Source organism: Trachemys scripta, chromosome 10 (genome assembly GCF_013100865.1).
Source record: "Trachemys scripta elegans isolate TJP31775 chromosome 10, CAS_Tse_1.0, whole genome shotgun sequence".
NCBI lineage: Eukaryota > Metazoa > Chordata > Testudines > Emydidae > Trachemys > Trachemys scripta.
The window spans coordinates 44876848-44903076 of NC_048307.1; the positions used below are offsets into that span (position 1 = coordinate 44876848).

The 26229-nt window shown below is 46.9% G+C and overlaps 1 protein-coding gene across 1 annotated transcript in view; it reads left to right on the forward strand.

Annotated features, from left to right (window-relative positions):
• SNX1 (sorting nexin 1) overlaps positions 1–26229 on the forward strand; it is a 40164-nt gene extending 13935 nt beyond the window's left edge. The window contains exons 2-15 of the mRNA XM_034783535.1: positions 5604–5706; positions 6925–7061; positions 8919–8985; positions 10173–10216; positions 13070–13211; positions 13972–14050; positions 15326–15401; positions 19010–19123; positions 19331–19424; positions 20238–20443; positions 23125–23268; positions 24318–24398; positions 25099–25170; positions 25785–26229. Coding sequence (XP_034639426.1) covers positions 5604–5706; positions 6925–7061; positions 8919–8985; positions 10173–10216; positions 13070–13211; positions 13972–14050; positions 15326–15401; positions 19010–19123; positions 19331–19424; positions 20238–20443; positions 23125–23268; positions 24318–24398; positions 25099–25170; positions 25785–25835 — 1410 coding nt within the window. The 3' untranslated portion in view covers positions 25836–26229. The remainder of the gene's footprint in view (positions 1–5603; positions 5707–6924; positions 7062–8918; positions 8986–10172; positions 10217–13069; positions 13212–13971; positions 14051–15325; positions 15402–19009; positions 19124–19330; positions 19425–20237; positions 20444–23124; positions 23269–24317; positions 24399–25098; positions 25171–25784) is intronic.

A 26229-nucleotide genomic window follows, 5' to 3' on the forward strand; every position in this document is an offset into this window, starting at 1 on the left:
TCAATCACCACAGCATCCATGAAGAGAGCAGGGCTGGGTTGAAGTGCTATAGGCCAATGCCTAGAGCTCTCCTGCCTGGAGTTGTGAATCTCAGCTTTCATGTAAATTTCTAGGCCTCATGTTTGTAAAGCAAAGCTCAAATGTAACAATGCATTGGTGATTGCTAGTCTTCAGACAGCCTGAAGCAATAGCTCTAAGGGTATGAACTGCCCCATGCATCTCAATGAGGTGTTAATTCCAAGCCCCAGTGCTCTGGGGAACCTCACCAATGCACAATCTAATAGAGGACCCTGCAAATAACCTTCTGTGGGTTCTAGTGGGTCACAGATTGAATGAGCCAGCAATGTGATACTAGCTGTTCATGCAGCTGCCCCATTTATTAACAAAACTGCATGGTTCGTCTTGAGAAAAGACGACTGAGAGTGGACCTGTTAAGTCTTCAAATATATTAAGGGCTGTTGTAAAGACGATGGTGATCAATTGTTCTGTATCCTTTGCAGGTAGGATAAATGGTAAATGGCTTAATCTGCAGTAAGGTGATGTGGGTTATATTAGGAAATCTTTTCCAGCTATAAAATAGTTAAGCACCAGAACAGGCTTCCAATGGAGACTGTGGCATCCCCCGTCGTTGGAGGCTTTTAAGAACAGGTTGGACGAACACGCCAGGGGTGCTCTAGGTTTACTTGGCCCTCATAGACTTTGTCAGAAGGGACAATTATGATCATCTAGTCTGACCTCCTGCACAACACAGGCCACAGAATCTCACCCACCTACTCCTATAACAAACCCCTAACCTATGTCTGAGTTATTGAAGTCCTCAAATCGTGGTTTAAAGACCTCCAGGTGCAGAGAATATTCCAGCAAGTGACCCATGCCCCATGCTGCAGAGGAAGGCAAAAAACCTCCAGGGCCTCTGCCAATCTGCCCTGGAGGAAAATTCCTTCCTGACGCCAAATATGGCAGTCAGTTAAACCCTGAGCATGTGGGCAAGACTCACCAGCCAGCACCCAGGAAAGAATTCTCTGTAGTAACTCAGATCCCACCCCATCTAACATCCCATCACAGACCACTGGGGACTGGACTTGATGATCTCTTGAGTTCCCTTTCAGCCTGACATTTCTGTGATTGAGTCTGACTGCAGCAGGTCCAGCCCACTCACACTATGGCTGTGGGAGTATCTGCTTGCCCAAGTTACTGGGGTTTCCCCTTGATGCCACCTGTGCATCTTGAGGTGAAAGGGGACCCCTGCTGCTCTTGAAGGGGAGAAGGGGGGTGCCCATGCTGCTTTCCTTGCCTCTTTAGAAGGGCAGGAGGGCCTCCTCCCCCACCTATACTCCAAGTGGGAGTGGCCCCATGGTACAGGGCTGGCCCCACAGGAGGGAGCCCATGTCATGGTGTAGCTAAGGGTCTGGATTGCCTTAATCCAGCTCTGGGACAGATAATCTCAGCAAGGGCGCTGTGTATTCTGTTGCTGTAGCACTTCTTCTGTCCAGCAGGAGGTAGAGTGGAGCAGGGAGCTAAAGTGGTTCATTGCCACTCTATCTTTGCTTGGGCTGAAACTCCACTCCAGTTTCAAAATCCCTGATCTCTGTTGTCTAACCACCTTAACGTGAGATTTTATCATTACTGATGTTGGTTATTTCCACTTTCAGTTAACTGTCTTTGGACAGCATGGTCTCTGCTGCAAAACCATGTTGTGCTCCAAGTATACAGGCAGGTGCCAACAGAAATGCACTATACACAATGCTGCAACTGTACCTCATGTTAGAAGAGCGGGCTCTGGAGACAAGATCTCTGCACCTTCATGTCAATGTTCGGTAACAGCAAAGGAAGAAGTGTATAAATGCTATATGGGCATAACTGTCCAGATACCCCAGAAAACAAGTATCCAGAGGCTCAAGGGTCCTCTTGTTAGGCCAAGCTACACCTCTTAGTGTCTGACTCCATCTCTGTAACTGGGACCACAGGTCACTGTAATTGCCTCTGACCCAGCCAGGATCTAAAACTAATTATCAGGTGCATTTTTATTTCCCCCTTGTGAGTCTCTAGAGAATAAGTCTAAGGATTAGAAAAGGAGTTTAGCTTTATCAGCTGGGTGATGTACTAGTTTTGTCTCTGCTTGAGGTCTGGATTAAAAACAGATTGTTCTACAGGAGAAAGCTGGGGAACAGAGTTCAGTTTGCCATACTTTTATAGAAACACAAGGAAGTTTGTTCCCAGCACAAATTTAAGTCTGCAAAAATAAAGTGAGGAAGAGTTTACTCTTAAGTGGATGCAGTACCTTAATGTGAGCTGGACAGGTAACATCTCTAGAGAACTGCAACAGCAGTACTTCACACCTGCTAGAGAAGAACAGGAGGGATGTAACTAATGCAAATTGCAGCACACTCCCTAGACAAAGATGCCCACCCCAGTGCTACACCTAGCTGACTAGTTAATGCAGGAGTCAGCAACCTATGGCACGCATGCCAAACACAGCACGCAAGCCGATTTTTGAGTGGCACGCTGCTGCCTGCCATGATCCCAGCCCTCAGCCCCACCGCTCTCCCTTGCAGGGCAGGAGGCAGAAGCTTGGTCCTGCTGCAGCCAAGCTTCCCCCCACCCCACCCCCCGCTTCTTCCACCAACGTGCTGCTTTCCTGCCCCTCCTCCTCTCCTTCCCTGTGCCGATCAGCTGATGGCCCTTGCAAGGGGGAGGAGGAGGAGTGGCAGTGTGCTCGCTGCTCCGTAGAGGAGGCAAAGAGGAGGTAGGGACAGGGCCTTGGGGAAGGGAGTGGAACAGGGCATATCCCTTCCAGCCCCCTGCCGTGAGCCGCTCAAGCCAGGAGGCTGGGAGCACCCCCATGAGCCGAGCACCCCAGCCCTGACCTCTGAACTACCCTTCCTCGCACCCAGCCGTCTGACCTGCACCCCCTCACACCCAGCCTTCTGCCCTGATGCCTGAACCCCCCCAGGTCTGGGGTCCCAGCTGCCGGCCCCTTGCCAGCTGGTGTCCCAGCTGCATGCCCCGCTCAGCCCACTGCCAGCCTAGGTGAACAGAACCCCAGGCTGGCAGTGGGCTGAGCAGGCTGGGGCTGTAAGATCAGCATTTTAATTTAACTTTTAAATGAAGCTTCTTAAACATTTTGAAAACCTTGTTTACTTGACATACAACAATAGTTTAGTTATATAATATAGACTTTTAGAGAGAGACCTTCTAAAAAACATTAAAATGTATTACTGGCACACAACCTTAAATTAAAGTGAATAAATGAAAACTCAGCACACCACTTCTGAAAGGTTGCCTACCCCTGAGCTAATGGCATTCCAGTCCTCTCCTGGCAACCAGTAAATGCCCTGTTGAGATCAGCCCTACGTGTGGCAGGGGAGTGGAGAGTTCTCATCTTGCTGGATTGCACTGCTTGGGTTAGAGGCTATTGTTACACTATCCTCAAACTTGAGCTGTGAATCTTTGCCCTTTCTCTTCCCTTCCAATGCCTTTCCTCCACCCTAAAACTCTAGAGATGAACCCATAGCTCCTACTGGCCCATGAGCCCATTGGGTTGGATGGAGATTTGTGTAGGCAAAGACTTCATTATGGTGGAAGTACAGGACTACTTTTAACGTGTAACTAGCTACTTGGCATACTGGTTTCCCTGGGCAGACTTTCATTGTGTCTTAGATCACTCTGTGTTGCCAAGTCACTGTCTCTTGCCTATTGAGCAGCCTGCTCAAATGGCTGTATTCTGTGTGCTGTGGATGGAGCAGCCCTGCAAACTCATTGAGTCACAGCATTGGATTGGCCCTGTTGACAGCTCAGTACTAATTGACACTGCAAAGTGTAGGTGGGGTTGGGGGGGGGAGCAACTTTCAGAAAGAACTAATGTTCCTTTTGAAAAGCCAGGAAGTTATCCAGAGTTATGTGTTAGGGCTTGGTGTCAGCTTCAGAAGCTGGCACTGTGCATTGCATGGCTTTGAAGTGAAATCTCTAAAGCACTCAGGACGGAAATTCTAGACAGTGTGGCCTTCTCTGCCTTTGTAGAATCCTTCTAGGAGAAGACATGCTGCAACCTTATATAGAACAGATTACTGGTACAGATCTGGCTCCAAACCATGCCCGGTGAGCAAGGCATGCAAATAGATCCACAGAACGACCCTTTTTCTCTTTCTTTGTGCAGCAGTCTGCAGTTGGTGTAATGGATAGAAACCCACTGATCTGAAAACTTAATCCTGTTTGCTTCACACCTGGCCTCTCCTGCACTTCAGGAAATGACCCCCTAGCAGTAGTGACACGTGCTCAAGTCACTGGTATCCTGACCACTAAAGAGGCCGGCTCTGAACATAGCTGACTGTATAGTAGTGAAGGTACACCTCTACCACAATATAACACTGTCCTCAGGAGCCAAAAAATCTTACCACGTTATAGGTGAAACCGTGTTATAGCGAACTTGCTTTGATCCACTGGAGTGCGCAGCCCCTCTTCTCCCCCCCCCCCACCCCCCCCCCCCCCGAGTGCTGCTTTACCGCGTTAGAACACGAATTCAGATATATCGGGCCGTGTTATATCTGGGTAGAGGTGTATTAGCGCTTCCCCATTGCTACCAATGGATCTGCCGGGCATGGAATTATAGGCACTAACTTGCCCAGTGTATGCAGAGTCCAATGCTGAACAGTGCATGGTGCATTTAAACTCTGACCCTGTCCATGCTATCTTTGAAATAGTACTAGTCATATCTATGTGTAAATAGCTGTCTGCACCATCTGACTAGCATGAGCAGTGCCTTCTGGGGATCTGTTATCAACAGTGCTACTGTTACAGCAGGCAGTGTCTCTGTACATGTCTGTCCTTGCTAGTCAGGAAAACCTTCTAGAATCTTACTTGCAGCAACCATTTTCAACACCTAATACCATTGCCGTTCCAGCTATAGTGCAGATGGGGTCTAAGAACTCACTTGTGACAGGAGTGCAAAGGCTCAGAGCAAATTTAATCTCCCTCTGCAGTGGCAGAAAATCCAGTGACAAAACTTCTAAATTGAATGTTCATAAGATAGAGGTGCAGGAAGTACCTGGCGTTGCTAAGCTTGGCTGTATTGATTGCCTGTGCTGTTCCTTGCACAGATCCTTTTCCTCTATTACTTTGAGTTCTTCCTTCCCTTAAACTTTAGAATCCTTGCAAGTTTTAATGCTCTTCTGCCATCCCATTTCTAAATTCAATGAGTAGTGACGTGACCAAGCATGACTGTGGCAGGAGCAGCAGAGCAACAGCTGTGTGAAATCACACCACATCATCTGGACTGAATAGTGTGGTTGGGTTGGGGCTAGCCTTAGGGAAAATAGCACCCTGGGTGAACTTATATTTTGGAGCGCGGGTCCCCACTGTCTCCCTGGGCTTTCCACCCCCATTACACTGAGCTCCTTTCTGCAGCCTTGCATTCTAGGCTCGCCCCATTTCTTGCCTCTTGACCATGGCACCCCCTGACCACAGTGCCCGGGGCAGTCACCCATGCATAAGGCCAGCCCTGGTTGGGGGAGGTTTGGCTGGGAACTGGAACAGTCATCTGATTGGCACAGATCACTTATACCTGTCACTCATGATGTCCATACTGACTGCCACTCTGCTTTCAGAGCAAGCCCCAGTCACCCAAGAGGGAATCTCCTCTCCCAGTGAATAGCAGCTTCAAAGAAAATGGGGTTCGTGTGGAACAAGATGATCAGGACCTATTTGCAGGTAAGCTTCCCTGCACTGTGTGTAAAACAACTCACCCTTTTTCCAAGTAGGGTGAGAGGCAACTGCAGCCACTGGATAAGAGCTAAAAGCTGCAGGAGGCTTGTCATTACTTGTGTTTAAGTACCCAGTGGAGGAGGGGATCTGTGGTAAGGGTGGCACCTGCCCCTTCCATGCATCTGCTTATGTTCCTTTGAAAATAGAAGCAGTAACAAGCTCTCCTGGCCTCTCTGGGAAAGCTGGGTAAGGGTTTCCTTAGCACTACCTTAAAGGGGCAGCTCTAAATTGCAGTGGGAAAACTGCTTGCCTGTGGCAACTGCCTGGAGATGCCTAAACACCAAACTCTAAAGAATGTAAGCATTGTGATCTGCTGCAGTGTGCTTCTGGAATGTGCAGGCAGAGCAGGTAGCATCTGGAGCTTAGAGTTCCCAACCAGCTGTGGAATGAAAGTACCACATGGGTCAGTTTAAACTGTTGCTGTTCAGAATCCTATGACTGTCAGTGACGTGGACAGTACAGCTACTTGTAGACTTGCCAATCAGTCATGATGGCACTAGAGCTGCTCACTGGGGAGGAAGCCAAAAGTGAGAGGTCCTCAGCTCCTTGCAGCAGCCAGGAAGCTGAAAAGATTGCATGAAGCGCTTCCACGCTCCAGTGGCCAGCATAAGGGCTCCAGACTGCACAGAAGAGTGCACCAAAGCAGTCTCCATGGAGAGCATCCTGGGAGGAATTGCAGAACTATTGCTCTACGAATAGCAGGGAATTAACTCCTGCCAGGGAGGGTGCCAGGAGCAGGTGCCATTCAAGGATCTATTACACCGTTCCAGCTGCTCTTGCTATTCCCCCCCCACGTACAGCCAAGCAGAGAGGAGTATGGCGTAGCATAAGGTAAGAACTGGTGCCCTGGCCAGTATGAGCAGAAAAGAGCTGTTCACTGGGACAATGGCTTGGTCACACTCTAAAAAGTGTGAGGGGATTTAAAAACTCCATAAAGTGATAGCACTACTGGAAGCCGAAGCCAAGCACTAAGCATATAGGAGTTCAGGGGAAACTTTCTCCAAGGTGAACACTCTGTCAAATACCTACATGTGTAAATTCTTGAGAGTGGGGAGTATAATACTGCCCAGAACAAGAGCTCTACTAGTTTCTCTGGAACCAGGTGACTGTCAGACTAGAAAAGCTGCTGACTCTCCCTTGGTGGTGACCCTTGTGCCTTTACAGATGCCACGGTGGAGCTGTCTCTGGACAGTACACAAAACAACCAAAAGAAGGAACCAGCCAGAGTGTCCAGCCCTGCCCCGCCTCTAGAAGTAGCAGCAAGTTCCTCTTCCAAACACCAGCCAAAGAGCTATGAGGAGGTGAGAATTGCTACTTCCATGCTGGTTGCCTTGTGTCCAGTTCACCTCTGCCGATCTGGAACTGGCATCAGGAGGTGTAGTGGTCTGCATGTGATTGAAGGGTAAAATGGCAGGGGCACCCCCACAAGACTGGTTAACTTCAAGGGGGCTCAGAGTCCCTTGAACTTAATTATCCTTTCCCTGTGAGATGGCAGCTCCTGCTAGCTGAGAGCAGGACACTGCTAAAAGCTTCTGCCAGGGTGGAATGTGGCAGCCACTTGAGGGACAAAGATCAGCCTGAGTGAGTGACCAAGCTGTTGCCCATTGTGGACATGCAGTGCTGCTGTCAGATGACCACTTCCAATGCTGCAATACTAGCTGAATACAAAGTTGCTTGTAATGGTGTCACATAGATTTCACTATCATCCCTTCATGGGGCACCTTCACAGGTGTCAGACCTCAGGCCTTTACCTCATCTAGGTGCAATTCTGCAATTTGTGTACTCTGCTAGGGACCTGGGTTACAGCCCCTGGTACCAACTGTGATTGATTCAGCTGGGATAGGACCTGCCTGAGTTCCTCTTTGCAAGCCTGCATCAGCATATATTTGCATACAGACAGAAACCACGTCTCAAAACAGCATGACTTAATTTGCCAAAACGGTTATACAGTGCTTAGAGGTGGCTTTAAAGTAACAGACCTGCATGCATATTCCCAGGGCAGACAGTATAATAGCTTGTTTCCACTAGCTATTTGCCTTCCCATCCAGAAGTGAGCTGCTTTTTTCTTTGTTGTAAAAGTCTGTCTCCTTGTAAGCCAGCTTTTAACATTGGGTCCTTATGTCTAGTGTGTGGGCTGGGCTGTCTGATCCTGTGTCAGCAGCGAGAGTATGGTTATAAATAAAGGCCAAATGAAGTAACTCTGCAGTGCTGGGTGGGAGAAGAGACTTGAATTTGGGCAGAAGACCCATCTTCCTCCAGAGGTGTTGCTTTGTGTTCAATGCCTCCTGTTTTCCCCTGCACACACCTGGCCAACCATGGACCTGCACTGATGGGTTCCAGCTGAGGACTGATCTCTCTGGCAGGATGATATATGCAGTACCAGGGTCTCTAGTGGGAGAGCCCTTTAGCCGGGGGAAGGGGTCTCTGAATCTCAAGTGCCACTTCAATGTTACCCTCTTTACCTAAAGCAGTGCAGTATAGCTGGAGATGCTGCTCATTTAACCAATCAGTGGCCTCCTTTCACATTTTAGACTGAAGTGCCCTGAGGACTAGTTTTGCAGCCTTGCTCCATCCAGCAACTTGAATGCTGCTCCTGTGACATAAAGGTGTTATGGTGGATTAAGCAGCTGCCTGAAGATTCCTGTGGGGCAATCCACAGGTGGCAGACCTGGTGTATTTGGCTCTGTTCCATCCTCTATCCCAGCCTGTGTGGCAGGGGATATGGTGGAAGTGCCACTCCAGTCTAGTTATCCCAAGCTGCCATACTGGTTCTTGGGGCATACACAGCCAGGAGTAATGTAATACAGCCTTGAGGCTACTCTGTCACACTTTCCCACAAGGTCAGAGGAATGAAATGGTGTCAAAACTGCCTTTGGTTCCTGGATCTCACGCTGGGCACAGTTTGGGTGAGATGAACTGTAGGAAACAGCATTTGATGTGGCTTTGCATTTCTGGGAACTGTCTTGAGGTCCAGCACTATGCCCCTGTCTGTGCTGTGTGAGACACAACAGCTCAGCCCTGCCCTGAGGAACTTGTAATCTAAACACCAGATAAGCACATGTCTGAATATGTAATGATTTGGCATGGTTTGAGGCAGGCTGAAACCTTGATCTTGGATTGTACTGACTTGCTATATGTACTCTCCTCTTCCTAAACAGCTGGAGGAAGAGGAACAGGAGGACAAGTTTGAGCTGACTGTGGGAGTAAGTGACCCAGAAAAAATTGGTGAGTCTGTGTACAATGTATAGTGTGCATGGAGGTAAAGTGGAGTCTAGAAGTGGCACTTAGCAGGATGTAATGCAGCCAGTCCACTCTCTTCTCTCCTGAATACACAGCCAAGTCCTGCTCCTATCCGTTCTCAAAATGTCAATCTCTTCAGTTTGCTTTCTTGCTGGTGGCTAGTTCTGGAGACTCCTCTGTACCTATCAACTTGAGCTTTTAATAAATGCATTGCCCTCAATGGCTGATATGCTGCTGTTAGGTCATGATCTTCTCTTTATTGTAAAGAGGAAGGATGCCTGCCTGCCTACCTAAAGATGGCTACTGAGAGAGCTCTCCACTAGAGAGACTGATAGTTCAGGGCATATAAGGACTAAACCACCAAAGGTAGCAATGGCAGAGTCTGTAGGGCCCACACTGCACCGACAGGATGGTTCTGAGAACCAGCATCAAGCCTGACAGCACCCTGATCTTGGCCAGCACAGTGGCCTCCTGCTTTAGTGGGTTTTTTCTGTTGGAATCGGTACCTCAGGTATCCACTAAACTGGTTAGGTCAGGAGTCTGGACACAGATCTTGATCCATTCATCAATCAAAGGCATCTGTAAAGCAATTACTGCTATAAAAAGGAAGGGTGTGGAAGCATTTCCCTGCAGCTGGAGAACACGATAGATAGCCCCTTAGTTTGCCTAGAAGAAAGGGAAGTGTCTGCTTTGTTTTAATACTCTGGCTATGATGGAGTCTCTGAAAAGGCAAATCACATGTAGCTAAGGGGTAGGTTAGCATCTAGCTTCCTTCTAAATAGGTTGCCTCCTGTTCCATACAGCCACTGAATTGTTCACCCTTAAACAGATGTGTGGAACTAGCCCAAATGCTGGCAGTGCAACAAATGATTAATTGTAAGTGTGTCCAGCTCACTTCTTTAGGAAGTACAAAGAGGGCTCGGCAGCATCAAGCAGCCAGATCTGTTAACTGGCAGGAATCCAGCAGCTCCTATAATGTGAGCTGCAGCATGCCTTTGGACACATACTGTCAGTAGGCAAACCGAGCTATCCAGAAGTTCTAAATGCAGCAGGTTGGAGCACGCCATCCCCTGCTTCAGAAAGGGGCTAGCATATATGCCAAGCATCAGTAGGAAATAAGATGTAGATTGACTGGAGAACTAATATTTTTTGCTTTCTTGGTTTTTCTGTAGGGGATGGCATGAATGCATACGTAGCCTACAAAGTCTCAACACAGGTACGTCTAATTAGGGGTCTCTTCCTTTTTCTCCACTGGGATTTTACAAACACTTCCTTCACTCTGCAGTTGCTGAGATAGTGTAAGGTAGAATCTTGGATTATTTCCCTACAAAATGTGAAGTCTTCAGCAATCTCCTTCATAGGTCTGCTTTGCATGTTGTCCCCAAACAGCTGTAGCTCCTCCTTTAACCCCTTAGTAGCCTGGCAAAACAATGATGTACTGAAGACCTAAATCCTAACTGAGTCAGTTTCTGCAAGCTCTCTAGGGCTGACTCCTTATTCCCTTTTTGCACAATGAAGGATCAGTCTAGCTACTGTTTGTTCTCTCTAAAGCTACACAATGTCTCTCCAGTGAAATCTCTCCTGACATAAGATTGTCAGGCACCAGCTCCATGCAGAATAATAAGGGGGCTTTACTGTCACTTGGCAGGAAGCCAGTTTCAAGAGCCTGTTAGGATTGTGGCCAGAACTCATTCCCATCTAAATATTCTCTCCTTTAAAGAGGCTGTAAAACCCAAGCTAGGTATGTTTAAAACACCTCTTCCCCCAGCCCTGCCAGCAACTGCCATAAGCTAATAGGAGTTGTACCTGGCCTGTAAAGGGATAGGAGCTCTTCATTCCTGGCAGCATTCTCTCCCCCCATGGTGTTTTGTGGCACAGTAGGTGGCTTTCCCTCAGTCAGCCATGACCCAATGGCTCAGTTTGTTACGAGAGAAACCATACAGGCTGGGGTTGCTACTTCTGGATGATGTACAAAACTCAGGCTCTGCTCACTTGATACTGAAGAGCCACTGCCCTTTCCCTGTTCCTGTAAAGGTGAGAAGAGTACTAACAACTCCAGGTTAGTTAACCACACACGCTGCCAAAAATCTCTGGCTCCAGAATCTTAACTTCCTGTCTTTCCTGAAACAGCTGTGGGGCTGCTGTGTGCTTTGCAGAAATGAATGAGTCCCTGCCCCAAAGTTCACTACCTGATCTCACTCATGAGAAGTGACTGTCCTAAACAAGTCCTGGGGGAATAGGGGAGCAGCAATGAATAGTGTATTGTCTTGGACACATGTTCCTGCTTCCCTTTTGTGGTTTTAAAAACTGGAAGAATGACTTAAAACTAACAGGCCAGCTATGCACTGGTTATATCACAGTGGCTTCAGACAGGCTATTGCCTAAGCTTGCCATCCCAGCTGAATTACTGTCACCTCTGTCAATTATTCCCTTCTCCACATAGTTATCCTAGCCAAGCCTTCAGGCTTGTGCTATATAGAATGACATCTGTTTTTGAGGAATGGCATGACTGTATCTTTCTGCAATTCTGTGGCAGAGATCTGTGACCATGGGCAGACTGCAGTCTTGTTGCACTGAAATAACTGTCCTCTTGCTGGCTGACTGGGAGTGGGAGGAGAGATGACTTCCTGTCCTGAGTGCAGTGCCTATTCCCAAACTGAACACGCCCACTTCTTGTCTTTATAGCCAAGGCTAGTAAAATAAATCACAAATTGTAGTGATGCTGGTGACATTTGCATCATCCCCATCTGTATGGGAATTTTATGCTCTGGTAGCACTAGTAACTTGCTGTTGCTCAGTTAACTACCTAAAAGCTGCTATTGTGTGGTACCTGCTCTTTAAAGAGAAGGTACCACACGAGAAATAGTTAGAAATAGTCTGGCAAAGTTCATTGGGAGTGGAGATGAGTCTGGGGATAGTGATTGGTGACAGTAATACTTGGTGGTGTCCAGAGATCCCATAATTCTAGATGCTCTACAGAGGTAGAGCCAGTCCCTGCTCCAAGGAGCTTTCAGTTGAAGACAAGCTGCATGTGTGATGGCAGCCATCTTGCATGGCACCAGAAGTCTCATGCTACAAACTGAATCTCTACAGCTTGAGCTTCAGAGCCAGGCTTTCATATTGAGATGCTCATCTTCTGGATTTGGCACAAAGGGGACACAAATGCATGGATCAGTGCGCGCGCACACACACTGTGAGAATGAGACAATAGATGTGATTACTGTATCTGTTACTCTAACACCACTTGTGTTGCCTGCCCTGCAGGCAGGGCCGTCCCTAGGGAGGTGCGGGGCCCAGGGCAGAAGTGACAGATTCATCTCTTCTGGGACCGACCACATCAGCCAATCGCACCGGCCCATGGGGCTCTCCCAAAGCATGGGGTCTGAAGCGGTCACCCCAAGTTGCCGTACACAGCTCTGCCCACAGGCTTACAATTTCATCTGTCTCAGCTGCTGCTGCTGAACACTGAAAGGCTGTTCTTGTAGTAAAGAAGTTGGCAGTCACTCTAACAAGGATTTGCTCAAAGCCATTCACCCTTCCTTGTACGTGACTGAAGGATGACAGCAACACAACTCTCAAACCCTCCATGTGTGCGTCCCAACAGCTTGGTCTTACTGTTTCCATCTCCCTGGGTGTTACTTGTCAAGCTTTGTAAGCCCTCTGAAGAAATACTGAGCAAATTTCTGAAGTGCTCTAAATGACTCTGAAGGCTAACAGGAGCTCACTGGCAAAACTGTCGTGCCATGAAACTTAATACAGCTACAGAGCTATCCTGTCCTCAGATGGCTCATCTAAATAGCAGTGTTAAGTGACTCTTCAGTAACCGTTTCTTTTCAGACTTGCTTGCCAAAATGAGCTAATGTAGCTTGAGTTTAAGTCTTGGTGAGTGGGGAATGCTGAAGGATAGGAGAGGCCACTCTAGGCTGTTGTAGGAGGAAAACTGTCCTTTCCTGGCTAAGAGGCTCTGTGAGGGAAGGTGAAATGCTAGCTGAACATCCAGTAAAGGGGTTCTTGGCTATATCAGTTGCACAGTATTTAGTCTTGTTTGACTCTTGTCTTTCTCCTGCAGACCAGTTTGCCAATGTTCAGGAGCAAGCAGTTCTCTGTGAAAAGGAGATTCAGTGACTTCTTGGGTCTGTATGAGAAGCTATCAGAGAAGCACTCTCAGAATGGATTCATAGTCCCACCACCTCCAGAAAAAAGCTTAATAGGTGAGGGTGATGTCCAGAAACTCTGCTGACAGTCAATGCAATTGAGTCTAATCCCGAGGTGAGCTGTTAGCTTTCCATGAATGTGCGCTAGTGCATTGGGTTTACTGGCAGGCATGTTCTCTCAAACTGCAAAACTGAGACAAATCCTGCAGAATATTAATAGGAAAACAAATCTTGAGTTTATAAGAGCATCAGAATCTGGATTCTGAGTAATGATCATACAGCTTAAGGGGCAATCCGAACTGTCTCTGGTCAAGTGCTGCACCTCAAATGTAAACTCTTAATCTGTCAGTAGCTTTGAGAAGCTCTTAATAACTTCTGACAAACCTAAAATTTTCTCTTGGAGCAACTTGTGAACAGCGTATCAAACACTGGAATAAATCACCTGATTATTCACATAGCTATAGTTTGTGTACACAGAGTTGGTAGTGTGTACCACATTACATACACTTGAACTTAGCAAGTCAGTGATGATCTTTTCACTTCAGGATCCAGATCACTTACCCTTCCTCTCAAATCCTGCACAGGCTTTGTTCCACCTCATTCCATGCATGTGGCTTCTCTCCTTTGTATCTGCTTATCTGGCAGCATCCCCTTGTCCCTTCCCAGCCTGGCTGCTGCTGGTACAGGATCCTCTTGCTGCCTCAGAGGAAAGCTGTTTCTGATCAATCTGCCATATTTGTTACCTTTAGCTGAAGCCTCTGTCTGAAAGTACCTAGTGCTATTCAAATGAAGTAGTGTCTCCTGTCTGCCATTCCAGGAATGACCAAAGTGAAAGTTGGGAAAGAAGACTCCTCCTCTGCGGAATTCCTAGAGAAGAGACGGGCTGCTCTAGAAAGGTATGGGCCATTCCCTCTGAGACACTGCCCTCGGGACAGCCTGCCTCTTCTCAGTGTAGCTACCCCCAATACAAGCAAAGATTCAGAGAGGAAGCCTTGAAGGAAGGGTCAGTGAGACGTCTCCTGAGTATGGGCACAGGCTTGCAAAGCTCACTGACCTAAATGGGAATCAGCTCAAAGCTCTGCCTGGGTTTTTAAAACCTCATGAGATGACTACAGCAAGATGAGACCCCCATCACTTCAGCAAACTGTGTTCACCTCGGTTACAGGAGATCCTGTGTAATACAGACAGGTTCTAGACCTCAAAGGGCACTAGTTCCAATGTAGGTTACGAAGTTTGTTTAAAAACAGAAATGGCTCTGCTCCAAAACCAAACCTAAAGTAGTAAATGAATACCCAGCAGGCTTATAAACCGAGCAGGATTGGGGGTAGGGAACAATTCATTATGGAATTGTTCCATCTTCCTTGGTAGATGGCAGTGAAACTAGGGTGTTAGGCCTTGTCTGGATGGAGGGTTAGTGTGCAGATAGCTGGGCTGTAAATGTACAGTGTACTGCATGCTCACTGGCTGCATGAGCCCGCTACAATGCATTTAAAAACTCCATAGTGCACTTTGAGCTACTCCCATTTGAAATGTTCCCTGAGGAGAGCGTCGTGTGCAGTAGCAGGGTCCACACAGCGAGCTAGTGCTCAGCATGCTAGGCCGCTATAGATATATAGCCCTGTTTGCCATGCACTAACTCTGTCTAGACAAACCCTTAATCTTGTCAAAGGAGGCTTCTGATCTGTTAGTCACATGCAGACTGACTCCTAGAGTTCAGAACTATGGTGCGGCGCAATCTTCTGAAGCTTGGGAATATCGGGAACACCTGCCTTCAGAAGGATGTGATGGATTCTTTGAGTCCTTGAGTCAAGATTGGTCTCTCTAAATGTACTAGAACTCTACCACAATTTATGGGCTAAATGCAGGAATTATTTGGTGAAATTCTGTGGGCTGACACATGAGTCAAGACTAGATTGTAATGGTCCCTTTTATATGTAATCTTTAAGGAACAGATCTCTGGGTGGGAACAGCTTGTTAGCCTACAGCTGGCTTGCTGGTCTGTCTTGGTGGCTTAATTGCACTTTACAGGTTCTGTTAAAACATGCTGTACTGATACTGTTCAGACTTCACTTCCTTGAGGCTTTTTATAACTGCTAGTAATGCTAGAGCTAAAGGAGGAAAGTCTGGATAGAACAAATGACTTGCTTGTTAATGCATTTTTCACTCTATAGGTACCTTCAGAGAATAGTCAACCATCCAACCATGCTGCAGGACCCTGATGTAAGGGAGTTCTTGGAAAAAGAAGAGGTTAGTATAGAGTGCACCTAAATACAGCTGCAGGTGTTCTGGAAGTGTAGGTAGACAACCTCAATACATGTCTTAAGAGGATTCAAATTAAACTACACGCTTCAGGAATTAGTTAAGTAACTTTTACTGTTAGGGTGTAACATTCTAAATCTTTCACTTGAGTGTCAAAGCTGTCGACATTTTGCCTTTTCACCAACTCTGCACAGATTATAAGAGCTCTTCTCAACACATAGTAATTACAAGAATCAAATTCCTTTAACTTCTACCAAAACAAAGTGGGGATAAATGCCTAATCATGTGGTGAAATCACACATCTAGGACTTGGGAGACCAGACACTTCTGTCTGGCTGCCACTGACTGACCTTGAGCAAGTCATGCAGAGTCTCATTCAGAGGCTGATCTCTGAATGCTCTGCAGAGACCTTAGGGTGGCTAGTGCTGAGTTGTTGGAAAAGGGGATGCCTTCATAAGATGGTAGGGTAGTCCTTGTTCTTTGAAAACATGCAGGCATGAGATCCAAGCTGTCCAGGTGCTTGAGCTTCAGCTGGCTGCCCAATGTTGGCGAAAGTCAAGTCAACAGGCTCACTAGTCTCAAATATGAAATGCTCAAAAGAAATCTGGGGTGGATGGGTGACTGTGACTCACTCCGCTTCACTGCTGTGTCTCTTGGATCATAAGTCTTAAAGTTCTTTTCTAGTTAGTGACTCAGTGTTACTCTGGGGCTCCACACTTATTCCCGTATCATGTGCCCAATTCACAGCTAAACCTCTGCACCATCCCAGCAAACTTGCCCTGGTATTTGAGTCAAGCTGTGTTCTCTCCTTGTCAGAACAAGTGACTGTGCACTCTCACTTTATAAAGGAGGGTGCACAAGTGTAACCAACGGATATAGCAAACGATGCCTGAGCAATAAAATCCAGCTCAGCATTGGCTGTTTTGGCCTTGTAGGGCCAATGGGAATAAACTTAAACAGCGAGTCCACTCATGGAAGTAGAAGTATTCATAGTAGAACCACCTTCTCAGTTGTACACGACTGCATGTATAGTCCCCTTGGTAAGATGATCTATGCCAGACTTTGAGCTGGTTTCTCAGACCTGGAGGAGCTCTGTGTAGCTGAAAAGTTTCTCTTGCCAACAGAAGTTGGTCCAGTAAAAGAAATTACCTTATTCACCTTGTGTCTCTAATATACTGCATACAACATATGCCAGACTCTGATGACTGAGTCATGAGCTCACTTCTGAGGGTGGGATTGACAGAGGTAACCTGGCCAATCAGCATGCAATTAGTTTAAATTTGATCTCCATTAAAATACTAAGTCTGAGTTTCAAATGAGCATGCCAGTTCTAGCAGGGTTTCCTAACGACACTCTGCAACATGCAAGGGCATTTAGCCCATGTTCTAAGATAGCAAAGCTCTTGCTTCTGGCACTGTGTAGACAGTAAATCTTCAAACATTGCCCTGAGGTACCAAGTATGCCTCCTGGTTCTTGGAGACCCACTCCAGAGCTTTAAACCCTGAGTGACTTAGGAAGCAGCTTGAACTACAGAAAGCTATATAACCAGAAAACATCATAGCAAATGCCAATTCATACCTCTAGACTACAGGAAACATGTGCCATTTAACTAGCCTTGGCCACTTATCCAGAACTAGTCTCCTGAAAGGGAACTGAGTCAGTGCATGTCTATGAATCGGTAAACTCAGGGGTTGTACTGTACAACTAGAGAATTGCTAACATAGTTCTATTTTTAAGAAAGGGGAGTGGGGGGAAGGTGATCCGAGTAACCATAGGCCTGTTAGTTTGACATCTGTAGTATGTAAGGTCTTGGAAAAAATTTTGAAGGAGAAAGTAGTTAAGGACATTGAGGTCAATGGTAATTGGGACAAAATACAACATGGTTTTACAAAAGGTAGATCATGCCAAACCAACCTGATCACCTTCTTTGAGATCTAAGAGGTAAATTAGATCCACTGCGTGGATCTAATTTCTATTTCAGTAAGGCATTTTATACGGTTCCACATGGGGAACTATTAGCTAAATTGGAAAAGGTGAGGATCAATATGAAAACTGAAAGGTGGATAAGGAACTGGTTAAAGGGGATACTACAACAGGTCATACTGAAAGGTAAACTGTCAGGCTGGAAGGAGGTTACTAGTAGAGTTCCTCAGGGATCAGTTTTGGGACCAATCTTATTTAATCTTTTTATTACGGACCTTGGCACAAAAAGTGGGAATGCGCTAATAAAGTTTGCAGATGACACAAAGCTGGGAGGTATTGCTAATACAGAGAAGGACCGGGATATCATACAGGAAGATCTGGATGACCTTGTAAACTGGACTAATAGTAATAGGATGAAATATAATAGTGAAAAGTACAAGGTCATGCATTTAGGGATTAATAACAAGAATTTTGGTTATAAATTGGGGACACATCAGTTGGAAGTAACAGAGAAGGACCTCAGAGTATTGGTTGATCGCAGGATGACTATGAGCCGCCAATGTGATATGGCTGTTAAAGCTAATGCGGTCTTGGGATGCATCAGGTGAGGTATTTCCAATAAAGATAAAGAGGTGTTTGTACCGTTATACAAGGCACTGGTGAGACCTCATCTGGAATATTGTGTGCAGTTCTGATCTCCCATGTTTAAGAAGGATGAATTCAAACTGGAACAAGTAGAGAGAAGGGCTACTAGGATGATCCGAGGAATGGAAAACCTGTTTTATGAAAGGAGACTCAAAGAGCTTGGCTTGTTTAGCCTAACCAAAAGAAGGCTATGGGGAGATATGATTGCTCTTGATAAGTATATCAGAGGGATAAATATCAGGGAGGGAGAGAAATTATTCAAGCTTAGTACCAATGTGGACACAAGATCAAATGGATATAAACTGGACATTAAGAAGTTTAGACTTGAAATTAGACGAAGGTTTCTAACCATCAGAGGAGTGAAGTTCTGGAGAGTAGTGGGGGCAAAAGACATATCTGGGTTCAAGACTAAGCTTGATAAGTTTATGGAGGGGGTGGTATGATGGGATAGCCTAATTTGAGAAATTAATTGATCTTTGATTATTAGCAGGTAAATATGCCCAATGGCCTACGATTGGATGTTAGATGGGGTGGGATCTGAGTTACTACAGAGAATTCTTTCCTGGGTGTCTGGTGAATCTTGCCCATATGCTCAGGGTTTAACTGATGGCCATATTTGGGGTTGGGAAGGAATTTTCCTCCAGGGCAGTTTGGCAGAGGCCCTGGAGGCTTTTCGCCTTCCTCTCCAGTGTGGGGCACGGGTCACTTGCTGGAGGATTCTCTGCACCTTGAGGTCTTTAAACCACAATTTGAGGACTTCAGTAATTCAGGCATAGGTTAGGGATTTGGGTGGGTGAGATTCTGTGGCCTGTGTTGTGCAGGAGGTCAGACTAAATGATCATAATGATCCCTTCTGACCTTAAAGTCTGAGTCTATCATCGCAATGATTATCATGAAGCCAGTCAATCTAACAGCACTCTTTTGCAGCATCTCTGTTGTCCATGTGGCACTCTGATACACTAAGATCAAACTAACCAGCAATTCTGCCACTATAGCAAACAACCAAAGGGTTTTTGATCTCTCTACAGCTGCCCCGAGCAGTAGGCACCCAGACACTGAGTGGAGCAGGTATACTAAAGATGTTCAGCAAAGCCACTGATGCGGTCAGTAAAATGACCATCAAGATGAATGAATCAGACATTGTAAGTATTCAGTGGCATTTCTCCTTGGGCAGCCTGTGCTGTCCCCTTGACTTTGACACTATCCTTTGGGCTGTGGGGTTTAGGAGTGCCAAAGAGGGAAAACGGGTTGGCTAAGACCCAAATGTAACCTTGCAACCATTCATTCAGTCCTCATTCATGCCATGAGAATGTGTTAACTCGCCTCAGTTGTGGATTTGTCCATTTCAGTGGTTTGAGGAGAAACTTCAGGAGGTGGAGTGTGAGGAGCAGCGCCTACGGAAGCTACATGCTGCTGTAGAAACACTAGTCAACCACAGGAAAGGTAACTGGTTCTGTCTCAATAGAACTTGCAGCTTTGAACTATAGACTCTGCTGAGTGTTAACTTTGTGTGGGGGTTGAGATCTGCTCACCACTAGAACCTGCTCTGCACTATGGTGCTTCCCTCCTAGAGTTACCTTTGCTAATACCATGCCTGCAGTGGGTAGGAAAACAGAGCTGGAAGGGGTGGGAGAATACATCTGGCCTGTAAAATCTCCTGGTTGGGAGGCATGATGTGCAGCAGAGAAGGGGCAGAATCAGTAAGATTAAATAGTTTCCTGATCTGGATTCAGAGGCTGCTGCAGTAATTGAATAAACTCCAATTCCAGCTTCCCCTCTGACTCCTAAGAAGCTGTTCATTCTGCTACTTTTCATTGTGAGCTCTCTGAAAGACAACTATATGCAGTGGGGAGCAGCAATTTCACTATCTCTTCACATAGAAATATATAAAAACACATAGTGGCTGCCTGGGATCTGCATCTCTAGTGTGCCTGGCCTCCTACTTTATTTCTTTGCCAACTTATCCACTCTTGCTACTAGCTACAGGCACCTAGCCCTTCCCCCTCAAAGTCCCAAGAGGCAGTTGATTCCTGCTGTGGGATAACTGGCTCTTTTCAGTTGACCACTGGGTGGTCAGAAGGCAATTGTGTTAGTAACTAAATTAGAGCTAAGAAGCAACCTTTAGCCTTTTCTCTCCCCCCACTCCTACTCTGTGGGCTAATCTTGCTAATTGGGTTGTCCCCTTATTGGCTACTGCTTGACCTTTGAGTGCTCTGCAGTGAGCTGTATTTACTCTCTTCTCATTCCATCCACTAGAGTTAGTACTGAACACAGCACAGTTTGCAAAGAGTTTGGCCATGCTAGGGAGTTCAGAAGACAACACAGCCCTGTCTCGGGCACTCTCCCAGCTGGCTGAGGTGGAAGAGAAGATAGAACAGCTGCACCAGGAACAGGCCAACAACGACTTCTTCCTCCTGGCTGAGCTCCTGAGTGACTATGTTCGCCTTCTCTCAGTTGTAAGGGTAAGCAATCCTCACATCCTGTCCATAGCAGGCAAACCTTTGGCATCTTGCCACAAGAGTAGAGCAGGGCTGGCCAGAACATGGCCCTTGGAGTTGGTACAAGCCAGAAAGAGGCCACTTTCATTTTTAATGTGGAGGTGCAGGCCCAGACTATGGGTTCCAGCATGATGTGCCAACAGCAAGTAGGATCAAGATGCAGCATTGCATGCTGGGCCCTGTAGATGCACTATCTGAGCCTTGGTCTGGCTGCATTTCATACAGGGACCTATAGTCTGTGCTGTTGCTTTGTAGTACAGCTGAGGAAACTCTGTTCTACCTGAGCTAATATAAACCACGTGTAGCTCCCATAAAATTGTCGCTATGGCCCTTGGCTGGGCAAGATGGGCAGGCCTGCTGTAAGCTTGTGCTGCGTGAGCCAGATGTGCTGACCTGGTAAATATTCTTTATGGGCCAAGCTTAGCTCTCCTAGAATTCTCCCCTCTGACCCATGCGGTCAGCCTCAGGATGCATTACAAATTGATACAAAGAACAAAGTCCCAGAGTAGCTGGGAGCCCAGGAAAGGGATTGGCTTCATTAGTCATCGGTACAGAATATGGAGCCCAGGTGTTATCTGGGGCTCAGCTCACTTTAAAGATTTTCTTTTCTTGCTGCTGTTCTAGATTTCTCACTTCCATTTGTCATTTGTCCAATCTTTGCAAACTGTTGTAAATTGCTCCTTCCCGTATCTCGCCTTGATGGTGTCATTCACTGCGTAGGAGTCCAGAGAGGAAGGCTGGCTTGGTGATTAGGGTGTTCACCTGGAGCTTGGAAGACCTGGGTCCTAATCTGGGCTCTGTCACAGTACGAGACCCTTTACACAAGACACTTAACATGTTTGGGCTGCAGTTCCATCTGTCAAATGGAGCTACAGTGCATACTTAGAAGGGAATTGTGGGGGATAAATACATACAAACTGAGCCGAGAATTCAGACACTACTGCCTGCTTAAGTTCTTAAGATGTAGTCTGGGCTCTAACTGTGTTGTAGAGAAGATGTATTGACTTTCTGCTGGGGGAAATCCCCAGCAGGAGGGTCAGGGTTTCTACACCTTTGTTTCCCCCTAGCTTGTCTTTGTCCTTCAGTGTCTGAAATGCACCCAAGTAGATTGTCTCCTGTGTTCTGAAATGGATGCTCACCCCCACTCCTGACCAAAGTAGGGGAGGGTTATCTGTTCAGGCAGCTCTTGCAGATCCCAGATACCAAACATACCACTAAAGCATATGGTCAACACTATCTAACCCAAGTTACAGATCAGTATCTGAATGGCCAGAGTTTGAAATGCTGATTTCCATAAATCCTACTGAAAAGAATACAAGCTGCAGGTACTTGGCACCTTTGAAAATTAAGCATTTAACTCCAAGCACCTGTGTTTGAAAGTGCTGGCTGAGTCCTGGGACAGCTAATCTGAAGCCTGAAAGATACTGGGGCAAGGGGCCTGCAGGAAGGAATAGCCTGTTCCAGTCACTTGCATGTGCCCTTACTGCATGGGATTAGCATCTGCCTCTCATGATTGGCAGTGTCACTTGTGACTGGCAATGCTCATGGAAGAGCCACATTCTGAAAGGAGCATGTGTCCCTAGTCTCTGGAGCTGTGCTAGGCTTCTGGGAGCAAGGGCCACTACAGTCTCTCAAAAGTAGAGACTTGCTCAGCACTTCACTTTCTCTGGGTAGCATTCATAACAGCACAGAGGACATCTGTTGAGCAGGTAGCATCCAGTTACCTTGTTCTCACAGCCTCCTTTTCCACTATACAAGACCTGTGCTGTGCAGCAGATTCAGGCCTGCTCAATTGCCTTGCTCAGTTTGCAAAGTGATTCTAATTTCCTAACTGGGGGTAATGGGGGAGAAACAGGGACTCTGAAAAGCTTTCTTCATTGCAGCACCATCCTTCAGATCCATGACCTGTCCTGGCCCATTCATGTGAACTGGTCTCTTCCCTACCTTAACAGACCAGTTGATGTGGCCTTTGGATTTTCCAATCCCAAAGGGGGCAAGATTTGGGTTGCCTGGAGCACAAGGAGTCTCTGGCCTTACCACACCATATGCTGGCTCCTCCAGTCTGAAACTCCAAGTTACAGAACACTGAAGGAGCAGGTTCCACCTGTTGAAATTCTGCAACATGTAGCCTGTCTTCAATTCAGAGACTCTTCAAAGGGAAGGTTTCCAGATCTTGTCAAGAGACAAAGGTGCTTTACTGCCTTGAAACACGCTCCAGAGAGGAGACAGTAAATGACCCAATACTTCTGAGCTAGTAATCCCAAGAGAATCATTTGATTCTCTTGGGATTACTAGCTCAAAAGTAGCTTGGTGGGTGACAGTCACTGGAGCAGGAAGGAAGGTCATGTTATGAGACTCCTGGAAGTCCGTTAGTTACAGGTAATGTAAACTGTGCACTGGCCCATCCCAGAGCCAGGGGGCAGTGTCCTATGAGAGACAGAGCAATGAAACAATCCTAGCAGAGGCTGGAGCAGGTCAGTGGAGGGGACTGGCACAATAGCTTAGTTTCACTGTCTAATACAGCCCCCCGTGACTACATAACAAACCTCTTGTAATGCTGTGACCGTCCCCTTATGCAGATGCACTGAACATAGCTGTGTGGGCAAACTGCTGGTCTAATGTTCTATCTGCTCCGGCACTGGCAGGGTGCCTTTGACCAGCGCATGAAGACCTGGCAGCGTTGGCAGGATGCCCAGACCATGTTGCAGAAGAAGCGGGAGACTGAGGCCAGGCTTCTATGGGCCAACAAACCTGACAAGCTACAGCAGGCCAAAGAGGAGATCTCTGAGGTGAGGAACTTTTTGAGGCGATGGGGAGGCAAGCTGCCTCAAACCAGGGCACCAGCTAAGCAGGCCTGGATGTAATGTCTCATTGTGCTGTGCAATTGCCTTGGTTTGGCTCCCAAACCAGTGCAGTGACCCTTCCCTTCTGCACACCATCCCAGCAAGCCCAGTTACCAAGTAGCACTGCACAGGAACTATAAATAAAAGGTCAGAGCCACTTCTCTAGACCAGGCAATGGCTCTGCTTCCACCCTAGTGCTGAGTTGTGTGTCCTGAGCCTAGGACAGGGGTGGCCAAACTGTGGCTCACAAGCAACATGTGGCTCTTACTGTTAAAGTGCGGCTTGCAGAGCCCCACTTCCCTGTTTTCCACCTACCAGATGTGGGAGGGGGAACTTGGGACCTCTGCCTGGCAGTAGGATAGTGGCTTCTGCCCAGCGGGAAGGCGGGGGCAGTGTCTCTGTGTGTCCCAGCTTTTGAACTTCTCCAGATTGTCGTATATGGCTCAGAGGTCAGTAAGTTTGGTCATCCCTGGCCTAGGAGATAGGATGCCCTATTAATGGAAGGGATGGGTTTCTGGCTAGTGACAAGAATTTTGCCCCTCTTTGTGCAAGACCCAAGCCTGGTTTAAACACAGGCCTGTCAATGCAAGGCTCTATAGTGGGAGATCTTTTCTCTGTCCTCAGTGGGACCTTTCAGTGTATGTGACCTAGCTGTCTTCCTCCAGCTTGATGGCATGGCAGTAATCCAACAAGAGTTGAATGACATGGGGCTGGGGCTGCAGCTGGCTGTATAGTTTTAATGAGGGGACCTGATGGGTGTGCAACCTGGGTAGCTCGGCTGTAATAGCCCAGCAAGAGCCAGATTGTTCCCCACTGAGGGGAGACGGTGAAGTCCGCAGGGAATCTCCCTTGAGGTTATCTGCAGGGAGTTGTAGGTGGCACTAAGCAGCTCAGTGTAGTGGATGTATTGGAAGAGGAAGTGACTGTGTAATCCAAACGGAATCTGCCCTGCCCTGGGAGTTGAAGAAATAACATGACCTGTCAACTCTTTGCAGTGGGAGTCTCGTGTGACACAGTATGAAAGGGATTTCGAGCGGATTTCTGCCGTGGTCCGCAAGGAAGTGATACGGTTTGAGGTACAGTGGATCCCAGTCCTTCCTGCAGCATGCGGATAACCAAACCGGGCAACTCGCTCCCATCTTGCATGCCCATCTGCCTTCAGATGGGCATTATGCTCTGCCCTAGCCACTGATACTGAGATGTCTAACAGTGGGGTGGGTAGGAGGGAATTCTCCCAAGCCCTTCCCTGCTCCTCCCAGATGGTGTCCTCTGGATTCAGTGAGGACTATAAAACTGGACAATCCAGCCTGATTGGGCAAAAATAAACTTCTACTTCACTCATCTCTCCCTCCCTCACCCAGCCCCTCCAATGGGTAACATGCACAGAACTCTGGTCTCTGCACTGCTCCAGTGTCCATGGAGACACAGGACAAACGGTGCACTCCAGTAGCAAGTATCCCAGCAACTTATTGCAGGCAACTTCAGGTAGTTCCTTCAGGCTACTGACAGAAGTGCTGACATATCTTTCCAGCTGCTTCTAATCCAATTAATCTGTAGCCAGCAGCCAAGATCTTAAACTGCATTTTGGTCCTATGGCAGCTTTATTATCTGTTTGTATAGAATGTGCATGATATAACCACTAGGTGGTTAAATTAAGAATCCTAAATGAAAACTTTAAGCAAAATCCTCTTCGCAGCTCTTCTTGAGTCTTGCCTGTTCCAGCTGGAGATGAACCACACTGTAGGTATGAGGCTGAATTAATGTCTTCTCTTGCAGAAAGAGAAATCAAAGGACTTCAGAAACCATGTGACTAAATACCTTGAGACACTCTTAAACTCACAGCAGCAGGTGAGAATCCCTGATCAGCAGCTCATAAATCCCTCAACTGGTTTATTCCTGACTTCAACAAGTCCAGTTGAATGTAGGAGGCTGTGTACTGGGTTACACCTGGCAAAGTAAAGCCTAGCTCTGAAAACCTGCACTAAAGACTCCTATATAGTACATGCAGAATGCAGCGTTGGCTGCCCTGGCAAGCCAGAGACCTACCCAGCCCCAGAGTGTCTGGAGAAGTGATGATGCTCCTGAGCAGAGATGAATGGTGTCTGTTTGTTTTGAATAACCATGTCCCATGAGAGGCTAAGCTAAACCTGGAAACTTGTATCCCATAGTGATGGTAGGAGCAGCAGGAAAAGGAGTGGTTAAGCATGGCTACTTAATAACAAGCCAGGCCATCAATATAGCCAGAGGTCTGCCTGGGTCAGTCAAAATGAGCACGGGTCAGTGGGCTTCCACTAGACCTCTATGTACAAACTCCTCTATAGACAGTATAGTCCTTCCCATGTTGCAGAAGGAACAGGCCTTTTTCCTTAAAGTGCTAGACTTCAATTGGGAACTTGTCTTGGCAGATGACTGGCAGCTTGCTTGCTGACTACTTGTCTTTTGTCTCCTTGTGGTCTCTGCAGCTCGTGAAGTACTGGGAGGCGTTCTTACCTGAAGCGAAGGCCATCTCATAATCAGACCAAGCAAACCAGAACACACCTGAACTTACTCTGCCTTTTTATACACTATACCTCTTCGTCTTTTATGGACCGACCCTAACTGAATGCATCCTGCAGAGCCGTTAGAGATTTAACCCCCAAATGAGCAGCGGCCCGGACAGTAACTCTTCTAATTGTATTTTTGATTTAGCTTCATATATATATTTTCTTAATGGAGAGACTAGTTTCCTGCTTTCAGCCAAGACCTACAGTACATGGTGTGTGTGTGTGGGGAGGGGGTTAATGATATCATGTGTATATAAATAAAATGTATATTTTTCAGGCTGGGCTCTAGGACCTGGGAATAATGGTTTTCTGTTACTCCTGCAGTGCCATGAAGATTATGTAATAAAATATTTAAAAATCAGGG